At 36.8% G+C, this 14,335-nt stretch overlaps 3 protein-coding genes across 8 annotated transcripts in view; 2 read left to right on the top strand and 1 right to left on the bottom strand.

Moving 5' to 3' along the window:
- The first annotated feature begins 10 nt into the window (after positions 1–10).
- Positions 11–10,628, top strand: BBS5 (Bardet-Biedl syndrome 5). 6 transcript variants are annotated; one of them, XM_040561905.1, is made up of 12 exons: positions 11–139; positions 1,066–1,148; positions 2,060–2,125; positions 2,880–2,929; positions 3,706–3,833; positions 4,707–4,842; positions 5,840–5,935; positions 6,454–6,516; positions 7,330–7,464; positions 7,577–7,660; positions 8,372–8,395; positions 8,509–10,628. In XM_040561905.1, the coding sequence occupies exons 1-12, from the start codon at positions 78–80 to the stop codon at positions 8,608–8,610; spliced, it is 1,029 nt and encodes a 342-aa protein (XP_040417839.1). In that variant the 5' UTR covers positions 11–77; the 3' UTR covers positions 8,611–10,628. The 6 variants fall into 6 exon arrangements, with proteins under 6 accessions (XP_040417839.1, XP_040417842.1, XP_040417841.1 ...); XM_040561906.1 differs by lacking the exon at positions 11–139 and adding an exon at positions 320–348; XM_040561904.1 differs by lacking the exon at positions 11–139 and adding an exon at positions 355–519.
- The window catches only part of KLHL41 (kelch like family member 41), a 10,454-nt gene continuing 6,742 nt past the window's right edge, over positions 10,624–14,335 (top strand). Inside the window, exons 1-2 of the mRNA XM_040561902.1 lie at positions 10,624–12,344; positions 14,168–14,325. Coding sequence (XP_040417836.1) covers positions 11,235–12,344; positions 14,168–14,325 — 1,268 coding nt within the window. The 5' untranslated portion in view covers positions 10,624–11,234. The remainder of the gene's footprint in view (positions 12,345–14,167; positions 14,326–14,335) is intronic.
- FASTKD1 (FAST kinase domains 1) overlaps positions 12,240–14,335 on the bottom strand; it is a 26,728-nt gene continuing 24,632 nt past the window's right edge. The window contains exon 19 of the transcript XR_005821165.1: positions 12,240–14,233. The gene's annotated coding sequence lies outside the window, so the exon portion shown is untranslated. The remainder of the gene's footprint in view (positions 14,234–14,335) is intronic.

The following is a 14,335-nucleotide window of genomic DNA, read 5'->3' as shown; positions in this document are numbered from 1 at the left end:
CGCCACCACCAATCCCGAGCGCTGCGGGAGCGCGCTGCGCCGCCTCGCCGGAGGGAGGGCGACGGCTGGCAGCAGCCATGAGCGCGGTGCTGGACGTGCTGTGGGAGGACCGGGATGTCCGCTTCGACATCTCCCCGCAGTGAGTGGCGCCGCCCTGCCGCGGGGTCCGGCCGGGGCTGAGCGCGGCCCCCGGTAGCGGTGCGGTGCACGCCGGGAGTGCCGCCCGCTGTGATGGCGGCCGGGGGTCCCGTCACGTGACGCGGCGCAGGCGGGAAGGGGCGGTTGCTAAGGGGGGATGCAGGGGCGCGGCCCGGCTGGGCGGGGGGCGTGAAAAATGTTAAAAAAGGGGTGGGTGAGGGCAGTGGCGCACGGGGCTCCTCCCATGTCCTGCTTCCACCTGGCCCTGGGAGGTAAAAGTAGCTGTAATGGGCGTCTCCGGGTGCGGAGGGGAGTTCCCGCCCTGGGAACGCCTTTGGTTTCTGTCTGCCTGCAGGTTGCGGAGTTTGGGCTGCCTACACGGTGCGATTAAAATACAGCCCAGTTGCACGCTAGGTCTGATACATAATTCAGTAATTAGGCCAATTAAATCGAACAAAATACAAATAAATCGTTCAAAATTCAGCAGAGCGTTTCCCTTACCAGTGTGCACCTGATGTTTCCGTTGGGGCACCTGTTCTCTCTGACCTAAAAGCAAAGAAACATGCAACAAACTCTGTCAAAAATGATATGAGTGAATGAAGCTCTGCACTCTTCTCCCGCACTTTCACGCACATTCTCCCTATTCTGGGGTGCAGTTAGCTTGTCATACTGCCTACATAATTATTTATTTATCATGATGATTTTAAAAATGAAGGTATTAATGAAGGTATTAGTATTTTTCATATGCTGTATGTGGTGATAACAATTTCAGGTATATAATGTTGATTTGTGTGGATGAACGTATGGGACTTTTCAGTAGTGTGATGCACTAAGCAAAAAAAAAGGAAAGGGAAGTGCAGAAGTATAGATAGTCCTCTTTTGGAGGATAAATCTGTCTTTCACTAGTTTTTTTTTTTTCTTTTTTAGACAAATGAAAATGAGACCTGGAGAGGTCCTTATAGACTGTTTAGAGTCTATTGAAGATACCAAAGGAAACAATGGAGACAGAGGTAACCATTTACCTAGGGAAAATGTAACCTTCCTACTACTTAACCAGCGTCTGTTGCAGGAATTATGTCTTGCCTTTTCACAGATCTGTCTCTTCTGGGAGTATTTTCAAATAGTTTATCTTGTTCGTAGTTAAAGGAAGCTGATAATCTTGACTCAAAATTTGTTTAGAATTGAAAGCCTTGTAAGAGTAACGTATTTATAAAAGTAATGATGGTCTTTTGATGTAGTCCTGTTTAATCCTTACACAGACCAATCGCTGCATAGAATTTTGCACTTCGGCTTGCAAGGAGTTGTTTCATTTCTATAACATTAAAGGATTTCTCTTTTCAGGTGTATGTCATGCTCCAGTTATTTTGATAGTTTTTCATAACCTGGTTTAAACTGAATCAATAAGGAGTAACACACACATGCACAGACTCATTCATTCTCCTTACTGATTGAGAAAGTGTGTGAAGCTGCCAGCATACATGATACAGAATCTAAGAAATTTGCATATGACATAAAGAGGTGAGGTTATTCATGAAGTTGGCTGGGACAGTTAACAGTCTTTCCTATATCTTCTCAGAGTAGTTCTGCACAATCACGTTTCTCTGCGTTTTTACCATAGGCAGGTAGATGTGAAATCAGTTCACATCCTTGGTTCCTCTTTGAGGAATGATGGTATATATTAGAGATTCTTTCATTTGTTCCCTCTTGTTGGATTTTCTCTCCTGGTGGTCAGAAAAAAAGGAGGGGGAGATTAGCGATTGTTCTGCTGGGGTGTCCTGTGATTTTCTTCTTCCTATCAAGAGGAAGGAGTATTCTGGTTTTGCAAAAATAGAGGTAAATATGTACCACAGAATGGAATATTTACATGTTTATGTTAATGGCAGTTATTCAGATGAAAACTATTTACGCTCTTTATTTCCAGGCAGACTGCTTGTGACAAATTTGCGGATTATTTGGCGCTCATTGTCATTGCCCAGAGTCAATCTCTGTAAGTGTCATCTCCTGTTAAATGATTGCAAATTTTTTTGCTTCCTTTATGGTGGCATGCTGTACTTTCCCAATACTACAGATTACAGTACAGAATAGTAAAGTCTTGTTCTGTTTCTATAAAGTCTAAAATAAATTGTTATGAATTAATCTATTTGTAATGTAGGAACTTTTACAATAATTCAAAGTAAAATATTAATATTCAATGTTAATTTCTTAGAAAATAAATTGAAGAGCATTTCAGATGTATTATTTTTCTAGAAAGAAGCATAAATTTGAGTTTCTTCATACTTTGCTATACTTGCACTTCTTGTTGCCACCTGTGTATTCACATACAGATTTTATTCTCCAGAAGTACCTGCCTTTCCAAATTTCTTACTGAAAGCTCTAAATTAGCTTCTAATTTTAACTATGTGAATAGTCAGCTAGTTTACTCACATTTAACTTAATTCCCTGAAGTAGGGTCAGGATGCACTTACTCGGTACCCAATTTATTTCCAGTGCTTAGGTCTTAATAGCCAGTCAGTAATGAAAATCTATTCTGCTCATAAGCTGTGTAAACTTAGGTTCTCTAACAGCTTGCTCTTCTGCATTTGCTCTCTCATACTACTGCACACACACAAACATGCTACTTTTATATGCATTTATAAAATCAAGTTGCCTGCTAAAAAATTCAGTATTATACTTTGTAGTTTTATGTATTATTTTTTCTTGTTCTCAGAGCTGTTCTTTATTGTGTTTTTTTCCCCTTTTAGCTGTTGGTTACAACTGCATTATAAACATAACGACAAGAACTGCCAACTCAGTAAGTTACTTTTAAAAATAAAAATAAAAAAACTGCAATTCATTATTTATACTTAGTTGACTATATAAATAATATTCTGAAGGTTTACTTGCAAGAACAGTAGAGTAGTAATGATAGTTCAGTTTTAAAGATCAGGAGAGTTTTACTTTTTTATAGGAGCATTATTTTATTCAGTTTCCTAAGGCAGTAAAATGCATGTAGTCACACCGGTGATTTTTCTCTGTTCTTGAGAGGTCATGTGCTTATTGGCTTGGTCCACATTTAACAAAGATCTATAGAGAGAATAATTTTGTGCAAGAAAGCTCTCAAATACATAGCCTGAGGTACAGGCAACAGTGAAGCCATTTGCTTGGTTAGCAGCAAAGAAGTAGCAGGGAGATTACTGGTCCAGCCACATGGTAGCTGCTAGTTGGCCAAGTGGCCTGTGTATGGCCTGGCTGCTCAGCCAGTACATTGTCAACAATGTCAGTGCATTGTTGACTTGCAGGAAAAGGGATGTGACATAGAGCCAGGGTATTTGGGGAGCATGAACGGAAGGATGATGCCTCTGGATGGTAAGAGGCAAATTCAAAAATACTGTCATGATACTGCATATGTATAGCAGCCAGACTTCATTAGTTCTGCTGCTGATGGAACTGCTAGTTCCTGGAGAAAAAAAGAGTGAAATCCCTGTTCAGCTGAAGACAACAGTAGATCAGTAGTAGAATCAGGATTACACCTTTGGATAGGCAAGCTGCTATATTGTCAAAATGTTAAATTTCAAATTTTTCTTGCAGAAATTACGGGGACAAACAGAAGCTCTGTATATATTGACTAAATGTAATAATACACGGTTTGAGTTCATATTTACCAATGTCGTTCCTGGAAGTCCCAGACTCTTCACTTCAGTTATTGCTGTGCACAGGTATCCTACTTAAAATAGTGTTTGTTCGTTTACGAAATTCAGTGGATCAGATATCTGGGATTACTATGGTAGGTGGACTGCCCAGATTTAACATTCACAAAACCTTTCTGAAAGAAGAGAACACAATCTCTAGAAAGAGGGGAAAGAATACTTAGAAATTCTAGTAGATAACTGTACATAATGAAAATTAATGTGTATAAATACCAGTCATTAATCAAAGCATTCATCTTGTGTGTATGAACTGTCTAAATAAATAAAAATAACAAAGAGCTAATAATCTAAGTGTACATTTTCTATTTATACTTTCTGCCTATAATCATTTTCCCTAATTGTGGACCATGTAATGGAAATGAGTTAAATACTGGTCAAAAATCCCACTGAAATAAAAAGCAGTGGATGTTTCCCACCTAAAAGTTAAGTCATCTGAATGAATGTGGGCATAATACATTACCATTGGTTTCTATTTAAGAGCTATGGAATACTGATGTACATATAATTAGATGTTTGTGACCTAATTGGCAGTGAAAAATAAATTATTCTTGATGTCTATACTATGTGTAACATGGGAGCTAGATTTATGATTTGTAGTGGAGGCTGGGAGATGACAATCTTAAGGAACAGAAAGAAATAGCATATGCACAAATAATACATGAGATTAAAACATATCAAAAAAAAGTTTAAAAGTAATTTCATTAAGAACTGAAATATAAAGGTTTTCATTGATGAAGATTTAATAGTACTCTCATTTTTGTACAACATGATAATAAGAAAAGTTGAAAATATGTAGCATTTCATGTTGGTGCTAAAACAAGCACTGAAAGATAATAAAAGACACTGAAATCGTAACCTGGTGATTTTTTCTTTCTTTTTCAGAGCTTATGAAACTTCTAAAATGTATCGTGATCTGAAGCTGAGAAGTGCATTGATTCAGAACAAGCAACTGAGATTATTACCACAAGAACAGATATATGATAAAATCAATGGAGTTTGGAATTTATCAAGTGACCAGGTATAGTGAAAAATGAGACTATGTTGGCTACAGTGAAGTGTTCTGGCAACTACAAAAAAAATCTGGCAATTACAGTTTTGTAACCTCAGAGGTATTACCCTTAGTTCAGTTCATCAGCTGTTGCATGCAGAGAAGCTGATTTCATATATTTGCTATTCAGTACAACAAAGTTCTCGGCAACCTCAGGTCTACATGACTCAGCTAATGTGCATGGAACTAGATACACAGCTCATGTTAGTAAGAGATATTTATGAGTCTAAAGCTCTGTATTATCCTGAAGGACAATCATGCCATTTCCAAAATGCTCTGCTGCATGTTTGTGTTTACTTGCAGCCTTGACTACTTAGTAAGACTGTATTCTCTTTTGATTATTGGAAACTGAAAATACTTGAATGGGAATCTATGTCTTAAAATGTGAAAAAATAAAGACTTTAAGGAGAAAATAGAAAACAGTTCCGTTATTACACAGGGAGTTAGTTACGAGTATTTCCCAGAGCCATGAAACAAAATGGGAGCTGTTATTTTTGTCTGTGTAGCTTTAGTCCAGAATGGAAACAAGATCCATCCTGACAAGCTAAAAAGTTCTTTCCTCTGTGTTCCCTTGGCACACATCTCCACAATTGCCTAAGTTTAACCCACATGCCATTATACTTACTCTATATGCCAATTCCAGATCTGTACAGTTAAGAACACTCTCAGACACTTCACGTACTCCCATTAGGTTTGCCATGCTGTGATTTGATCTTGCTTTGCTGCAGTAATAGGAACTCCCAAGTGATTTTCACCACTTGGGTGCTGTACCCTTTAAAGACTGGATCTTGCTTCTTAGCAATCAATAGTAGCATTTCCACTGGTTTTGGTGGGAAAGGATCAGACTTTTACAGAATTAAATGTGAAGCTGTATCCTGCTAATGGTAAACAGGTATCAGTAATCATCATGTTTGGGGAAAAAAGGCTCTATATTTCAAAGCAGTTCTAACATACTTTTCTTTAATAGGGAAATTTGGGAACATTTTTTATTACTAATGTGAGAATAGTTTGGCATGCAAATATGAATGACAGCTTTAATGTCAGCATACCCTATCTACAAATTGTAAGTACCTTGAAACAGCCATTTTCAAAATGAAATGGGCTAAGTTCTAGTCTTCAGTTAATGCTCCCGTTTTGCACTGAATTAGTATTTTATGTCCCAAAGTCAGGGAAGAATTTGGTCTTACCAGAATTAACCGCAGTGTGGTTTTTTTCTGTCCAGATTAATTGGAGGCTTTCATGAGCACGTCAAAATGTTGAAGAACGGCTTGTATTTCTAATTTCCAAACTATTTACTGTTGTGCTTCCTGTCAGCTGCGTACTCTGAGACTAATGATCTGTGAACCCAATGTCCAGAAATTAACTATTAGCACTTGTGATAAAAAAACATTTTTCCTTGAGGTTTCAGTGGTTCAGATCTGTAATGGTAAATGGGAGGGAATGCTGCTAGCCAAGCTATTTTCTAATTACCAAGTAATGGTAATTAGTACAGTGCAAAATAATAATTGAAAATAAATAAAACAAACTTATATCAAGTAATTCCAAAACAGTTTTTAACAGTTTTTACCTCTTTACTGTTAGCGTTCAATAAAAATAAGAGACTCCAAGTTTGGTTTGGCACTTGTGATAGAGAGTTCTCAGCAGGTAAGAAGCTTTAATAGCCTTTTTTAGCTGGTTAAATTTTCATATATATACAATTATTTAATGCTGAAATGTGATAGTGCTGCTCTTAAGCTACTTAGTGTTCCTTCTATGTGGCCTTTAGAACACAACTTTTAAAAAACATCTTCTTCACACTGCTTAAAATGTCAGTATGTTCAGGTCAATATGGCTGTTGTGAGTTAGGAATTCTCTAACCAAAACAATGTGCCAGCATGACCAGTTTAAAATAATTTAACTGTTAAAGACAGTGTTTTCTGACAGATTATCTTGGATAACTCATTACTTCTGTACTTAAGTAAAACCACTATTTTTAATCTTTCTCACCTGTGTATGTTTTGCTCTAAGAGACGGTGATTTTTCTTCAATTTGACCTTTATTAGAAATGCTTTTAATAGTCATTTAAAAAAAAAAAAGAAAAAAGTTAACTTTACATACAAGCTTCTTTAATAATTATATCAAGATCCAACAGACTAAACTTTCATTAAGTAGCTGGAAATAAATCGTTCTTCTCCTTCCCTTGTTTGATCTTGTTTTTCTTTGTAATAAGTTTTTGTTTCCCATTTATCTAATGGGCTAACAGTTAAAAGCTTATTTATCCCATGGAGAAACATTGTCATTGTTTTCATTCCACCCATGATTTAAGTGGCCGACTGAAAATAAGATACCAAAATACAGATAATGTTTTCATCGTCAAACTGAAATTTGTTAAACTACAAATCCCCATTGGGGAAAAAGTTGTTTAAATAACAAGCAACAATAATTTCTTAATGAAGTCTTCTTTCCTCTATTACACAGAGTGGAGGATATGTACTTGGTTTTAAGATAGACCCTGTGGAGAAACTACAGGAGGCAGTGAAAGAAATTAATTCACTTCACAGAGTTTATTCAGCTAACCCAATATTTGGAGTGGATTATGAAATGGAAGAAAAGGTAGTCGACTCATTTATTTTAAATCAGATGCAATATTGTGTTAACAAGCAGTAATAAAAGTACTTTCAACATGTATATATGGATTTATTTACTTCAGTGTTTTAACTTGCAGCCTCAGCCTCTTGAAGACTTAACAGTGGAGCAAGTTCAAGATGATGTGGAAATAGAATCTGATGAGCAGACAGATGCTTTTGTGGTAAGCTGCTCCACAGAAAATTTTTTTAAAAAAAATCTTGTTTGGTTATTCAAATATAAGCAGTGTACAGCTCCATTCTTCTATTAAAGTTAAGCTACAATTGAACTTTCTATATTTAAACGTATATTGCCTACATGGCTTTTTTATAATCATGATTACTACATTAATTTATTCTATGTTTTTTTTAAATACCGACTACAATTTATTTTGAATAATAGTTTGTGCTAAAGTTAAAGTAGTAGTTGCAACTTGTTTCTCAACACTTTGAGGTCAGGAATAGCTCGAGAACCAGCAGTACAGAATAATCCAATATATCATATTAAAAAGTCTTCCTTCTTTTGGAGCAGATTAATGGGAGGTGATGTCTGTATCCTCAGTATTCATCTAAGATACAACTTGAAAGGTTTTTTGAAAGGCAACGATAATTTTGAGTCACTCTTGATGACCTTTGCACTCCTGCCAATAACCGTTTAGAAAACTGTATTAGTACCCATCTCCCTGTATTTCAGAAAAAAAAATATTTTTAAATGCATTAGACTGTCCAGTAGCTTTGATCTTGTTTAAAAAAAAAAAAAAAACATATAAACTGGTTTGTTGAAGAAAATTTGCCAAATACAATCCTTATCCCAATGAATAAGGAATTGCTAGCAAACTTCTATTTAAACTATAATGTTTTTCTCAAGGTTGAGTTGCTTTTTCTTTCTTTTGCAGGCTTACTTTGCTGATGAAAACAAGGTAAGAACATCTTTTTTTTCATGATGTTGAATTCATGTTGTTAAAAATTGGATAATTAAGTTTAAAAGTATCTTCTCTTCTATTTTATCTTATGTCTTGTGCATTCCAAAAAGCAACATGATCGGGAGCCTGTTTTTTCAGAAGAACTAGGACTTGCAATAGAGAAGCTTAAGGATGGATTCACGCTCCAGGGACTCTGGGAAGTAATGACCTGATTGAGATCGTTGTGTGTTTGTTTCCCAGCCAATGAAAGATTCTTAGTTCTTAGTGATTCTGTGAGATCTGTAGGTTATTGAACAATACAAGAGTAGCAGATAAAGAACATGCCAAAGTTAAAGAACAGGCAAATATTATATAATGCATACTCAGGATATGTCAAAAAGATTATTCAAAAACTGTGTATACATAAAAGCTTTTTATTTATTGCATTGTTCCTGTAAGTAGTGGAAGGAGGACCAGCATCCACAGGAGCAAGGGACAGGACTGTGGCCCCAGCTTCTGGTTGGAGTCCCGCACCCCTGCAGGCAGACACGTGCTCCACAAGCCCCGTGCAGTCCCACTCCACTGAACCTGAAAGTCTTTCCCCTCTACATGAATGGTGGCTGCTGTTATATTTCAGCTGCCATTCTATGGCAGGGAACCACCATTATATGAAAATGTCACACGCCATGTGTTTTAATATTGCTTTGTGATTGGCTGACTGCCATTCTTGACACCCTGGTACCCCAGGTGTTTTAAGGCAGGGTGTCAGAGGGTATCAGAGCAAAGGCTTCCTACCCTAAAAGCAGAGGGTCCACCATTTTTTTGTTTGTTTTGCTTTTAACAATTTAATGCCCCACTTAGTGCCCTGGCTGCCAGGACCAGCCACCCCTGCCATTTTACCTTGTAGCACATTTTACCTGGAAGTATACTAGAAAAGGAAACCACCATTTTTGATAGTGCAGTGTATGTAGCTTCATGCTCAACTTAAAGTATTCATGTATTTTCACACAGCAATGTACTTTCCCATAATAATTATATCTAAATCAAATTTCCATAACTTGTTTCATATTGTGCAACACAGAAATACAATAATATGTACAACACTTTGTATCTAGGTGCATTGGTTGTGTCACTGTAGCGGTGTTATGTTACTGACTTTTTTTGACAAAAAGCAATACCGTTCCAAATACTAGTTTTCATATCTCATAATTTATGAAGAGCTCATTATGTATCATTCCAGGTACTCAGTTGTCATCCAGGTATCTTCATATATTTTTTTTTCCTTTTTTTTTTTTTTAAGGGATGATAAAGTACACACACAAATAGATTCTGTGTCTGAGTCATTAGACCTGTATGGTGTTATGTGTTAGAAATGAGTCATTTATTGTTTAAGGGAAGATGCAGCTGTTACGTTTTCTAGGGAGATAAGACCTCTGTACTATTTTCTATAAGTGGAAAAAGTCAAATGAGCTGTCTATTCAGCTGTTGTTTTAGCAGCTGACTGTTATAGTAAACTAATTGTGGTGCAGATATGTTTGTAGAAAATCTTTAAAGGTATATATTTTAATGAAACACTACCTATGGTTGAAAAGCAATTATGATTTCAATAAACTCGAGTAATGTTATACCTCTTTGTAGGTCTTGTATTCCTCTAGTTGTCTTTTTGTCCTGTTTCCATTATATTAAAAGCCAAAAAAATTTACTATCCGGGTAAAAAGCATTCCCTGTATGGACAAAATACAGTCCTTTATCAGGGTACATTATACAACTTCAAATTTGCTTTGTTTCTCTATTACCACCTTTAATAAAAATCAAAATGTTCCCAGTCTAAATTGTGAAACCATTGTATGCATAATTTTTCTAAATTCACACTTCTTAAACTGCTTGTTTGATTTGGGTCTTTTACTTCAGATTTTTTTTTTTTAGTTTTGTTAAAAAACACATCCATTAAATAATGTTCATGTATTGTATTACTTTTTTTTGTTGTCCTACTTCTAGGTACTGGTTTTAGTGTTTAACAGCAGTTAACACCATTTCTAAAACAGCTGAATTTAAAACGATTGGTGATACGTACTGATTATCTGAACTGAAGAGTGACTGCTTATTGAGGGGGTAGAGATTTAAATTATTTTTGAAAACTGTACTTTACCTGAATAATACATATTTTAAACATGTTTTTGTTTGTTTCCAAATAAATACTACCAAATCTATGTTAAGAAGCAGCTCAAAATAAAGTGTTGTTTTCAATATCTGAAAAAATGCTGATGTGAGATATGTAAAAATTGTTTTTTTGAGCAGAGTTAGTTGATGCAAAGTTCAAGGTTTTTTAATATCTCTGTGACTGATACCTCCTTAAAAGCTGTAGCAACGAGATGCGTATTAAGCAACTTTCTGAAAAAGTGAACGGTAATTGCAGCTGACAATTTGATTCATTATACTTGCATTTCAGAGTATTTGATAACATGTATATTTATGATCTTGCTCATAGCTGTCTCATGGAGGGTCAGATTCTGCTGTCCTTACTCATATCAAGTAATTTCTTACATTGCAAGTAATGTCATTGATTAAATGTGGAGAATGATGGCAAAACCTGACCAAAGTAACTAAAAGCAGCAGTTGCTTCTTTCAGTCTTTGACAGCTGTGAGACCAACTCTTTTTTTTTTTTTTTTTTCCAAACCATCCATCCTAAATTCCGACCTGTAAGAGTATGTACCTATATTTAGCTAGTGAGATTAAGTTGCAAGGGCTTCAGGCAGGGCAAAGCACATTGGTCTGCCTTTTTTACGGACAGACCTTTGGGCAGTCAACAGCTAAAGCTTTCTGCTCCCCCCCCCCCCTTTCACAAGCATTCACAAAATGGATTCCCAAAGGGAACTCACTGAAGAACTGAGACTTTACCAATCCACCCTTCTTCAAGATGGCCTCAAGGAACTCCTGGAAGAGAAAAAGTTTATAGATTGCTCCCTAAAAGCTGGTGACAGAAGCCTGCCCTGCCACAGATTGATTCTATCAGCATGTAGCCCTTATTTTCGTGAGTATTTCTTATCTGAGCAAAATGAAGAGAAAAAGAAGGAGGTAGTTCTAGATAATGTTGACCCCAACATCCTGGATATGATTGTCAAATACCTTTATTCAGCAAGTATTGATCTTAATGATTCTAACGTGCAAGATATTTTTGCTTTGGCCAGTCGTTTTCAGATCCCTTCTGTATTCACCGTGTGTGTCTCCTATCTTCAAAAGAGGCTTGCTGTTGGTAATTGTCTGGCCATCCTTCGATTAGGTGTTCTGCTTGATTGCCCAAGACTTGCATTTTCTGCCCGTGATTTTGTCTCAGATCACTTTGTGCAGATCTGCAAAGAAGACGAATTCCTACAGCTTGCCCCACATGAACTTATCTCAGTTATTTCACCTGACAGCTTAAATGTAGAAAAGGAAGAACTGGTATTTGAAGCAGTAATGAAATGGGTCCGAAAAGACAAGGAGAACAGAGTAAAGAGCCTGGGAGAAGTTTTTGACTGTATACGTTTTCGTCTTATGCCAGAAAAATATTTTAAAGAACATGTTGAAAAGGATGATATAATTAAAAGCAATTCAGATCTTCAGAAGAAAGTAAAGATTATTAAGGATGCTTTTGCTGGAAAACTGCCTGACTCTAGCAAAAACAAAGAAAAGTCAAACAAAGGGGAAGTAAATGGTGATGTAGGAGATGAAGATTTACTTCCTGGCTATCTAAATGACCTTCCCAGGCATGGTATGTTTGTCAAAGACCTAATTCTTCTGGTTAATGACACTGCCGCAGTAGCTTATGATCCTCTAGAAAATGAATGCTACCTAGCAGCCCTGGCTGAACAGATTCCCAGAAATCATTCCAGTATAGTCACCAAACAAAATCAGGTCTACGTTGTTGGAGGACTGTATGTGGAAGAGGAGAACAAGGATCAGCCTTTCCAATCGTACTTCTTCCAGGTATAAGCTTTATAATTATTGGTGCAATAATAGGTGCTTGTAAGAGTCACTGAAAAGTATTTGGAGTCTTTGCAAGTGAATTGTCTAGTCTCTGGTCAGTGGAGAAAAATTCCTATAGAAAGTTATTCCTGTCTCATAAAGGTAAGTGAAACCAAGGGACCTGCATCTTCTCTTTCAAGATTAAGTCCATGGTGAGATCTCAGAAAAGATTAACTAGCATATTATATCCAGGCACTAGCTTTCATTAAGGTCCTGATTTGTTGTTGTACAGGTGCCTAAAGTTAAGACTAATTATTGTTGAATGTCTTCTGTGAATTTAAGTTCCATGAAAGTTGAGTACTTAGCTTCTTTAGATACAATCTTTTTTTGTTGTTTTTTGTATCTGAAATATTTTTATGACCATAATAATGTATTTTAAATGTCACTTTTTTCGCCAAAATTCCAAATTTGTCACATTTTCGTTTGAAAACATAAGGGCATTCCAAAATATGTTATTTATAGGTAGAAGGTTGTTCTCACAAACTGTTGATGCCAGTAGACTAAATACAATGTTCCAACTATGAATGCATTTTTTTTTTCTTGACTTTGTAAATCTGTATAAATTGTAACTCCCATGATGTATTTCAGAAAAGTAGCAGAATTACCATTTGGCATGCTTATATCATAAACTAATTCTGTTGTATTTTTAGCTATCTGGCTACATGTTCTTTGATACTTAAATGATCTTCTAATGAATTATGCAATATGCTGCTGGCTACAGCTTGTCTTTAGGCACATTGACCTAAAAGAGTGAAAGTAGGTCCGATGCCAATATGAAATAAAACAGAGGGATAGGTGGTGATAGAATTTTAAAGCCTTCATATATCTAAAATGCAAATATTAAGTGTTCATAGCACTAAGGCTCACTGTGATTTCACACACAATGAAAGGGCCGGTTTCAGGAATCTGTTATACCTGTGAGAGGAAAGTCAGTTTGCTAGAGAGGACACTGCTCACGTCCCTGTGCAGGTGTAAAACATTATTCAGTGAAGTGCAGAACTTGTTACTTCTTCCAATAGAAATACCACATTGATGTCAATAATGTATATAATTCAGAACTGAATAATCAGTCTTAGGCTACTAGAAAGGGGCCCCTGAAAAACTAAACCTCTACATTGACACTAAAAATTAATGAAATTTTCAAAATCCTACTTTATAAGTCTAAATCCATTTCCCCAAATCCTTTCTCACTTGTCATCTTTAAGACTGCTTGCTGCTGTTACTATGTATAGTTAAAATACTTTTCTGCATTACCCATGAGGCTGTGGTTCCCTCTAAAATGTCAATGTGGACCATACCAACATTCACTTACTATTGTCCCTTTCTCTACCAGTGATGCACCTGTTACTCTGTTACTATAACCTGTTGACATTTTGTTTGGTAGCTAGCAGCCCAAGACAAAACCAGGCTGCCAATAGCTCAAAAATGCATGACTAGTTTAGTGCCCTATCAACAGTACAGATGTCATCTTCGAGACTGATACAATGAACAGGCTGTGACCTGTGATGCGTACATTTTGTCCTCAGTACGCTACCTAGATCTAGCTACAGGGGCAATCCATGGCCACGATCTACATTTTACCATTGCAATAAAATGTCTTGTCCAACAGGAGTGGTCTGACAAATCTGGGAGATGCATTTTACCATGCAGACCTTGACTGTGGAACACACTTCTGGAAAAAGAATTACCTGATCTATGATTAGATTTATTCTGTGGAACAGTTTTTGTTGCATGAATTTCTACTACTTGCCTTTTCTAAATCTTCTGTTGTGATGCTCTTTCAGCTGGACAGCATTGCTGGTGAGTGGGTTGCCCTTCCTCCACTGCCATCAGCCAGGTGCCTCTTTGGGCTGGGAGAGTCAGACAACAAGATCTACGTAATTGCAGGCAAGGACCTTCGCACTGAGGAGTCACTGGATTCAGTCCTGTGCTATGATCCCGTGTATGTTTAC

This window comes from Cygnus olor, chromosome 6 (assembly GCF_009769625.2).
Source record: "Cygnus olor isolate bCygOlo1 chromosome 6, bCygOlo1.pri.v2, whole genome shotgun sequence".
NCBI classification, from domain to species: domain Eukaryota; kingdom Metazoa; phylum Chordata; class Aves; order Anseriformes; family Anatidae; genus Cygnus; species Cygnus olor.
This window is presented reverse-complemented; position numbering and strand designations above follow the sequence as displayed.

Bases quoted from the DNA above. Each gene is read 5' to 3' on its own strand.
- BBS5 (XM_040561904.1), top strand. From the start codon at position 383: ATGTCCTGCTTCCACCTGGCCCTGGGAGGTAAAAGTAGCTGTAATGGG. The intron at 2,126-2,879 runs GTAAGTGTCATC...TTCCCCTTTTAG, and splicing joins ATTGCCCAGAGTCAATCTCT to CTGTTGGTTACAACTGCATT. The intron at 8,396-8,508 runs GTAAGAACATCT...CATTCCAAAAAG, and splicing joins ACTTTGCTGATGAAAACAAG to CAACATGATCGGGAGCCTGT.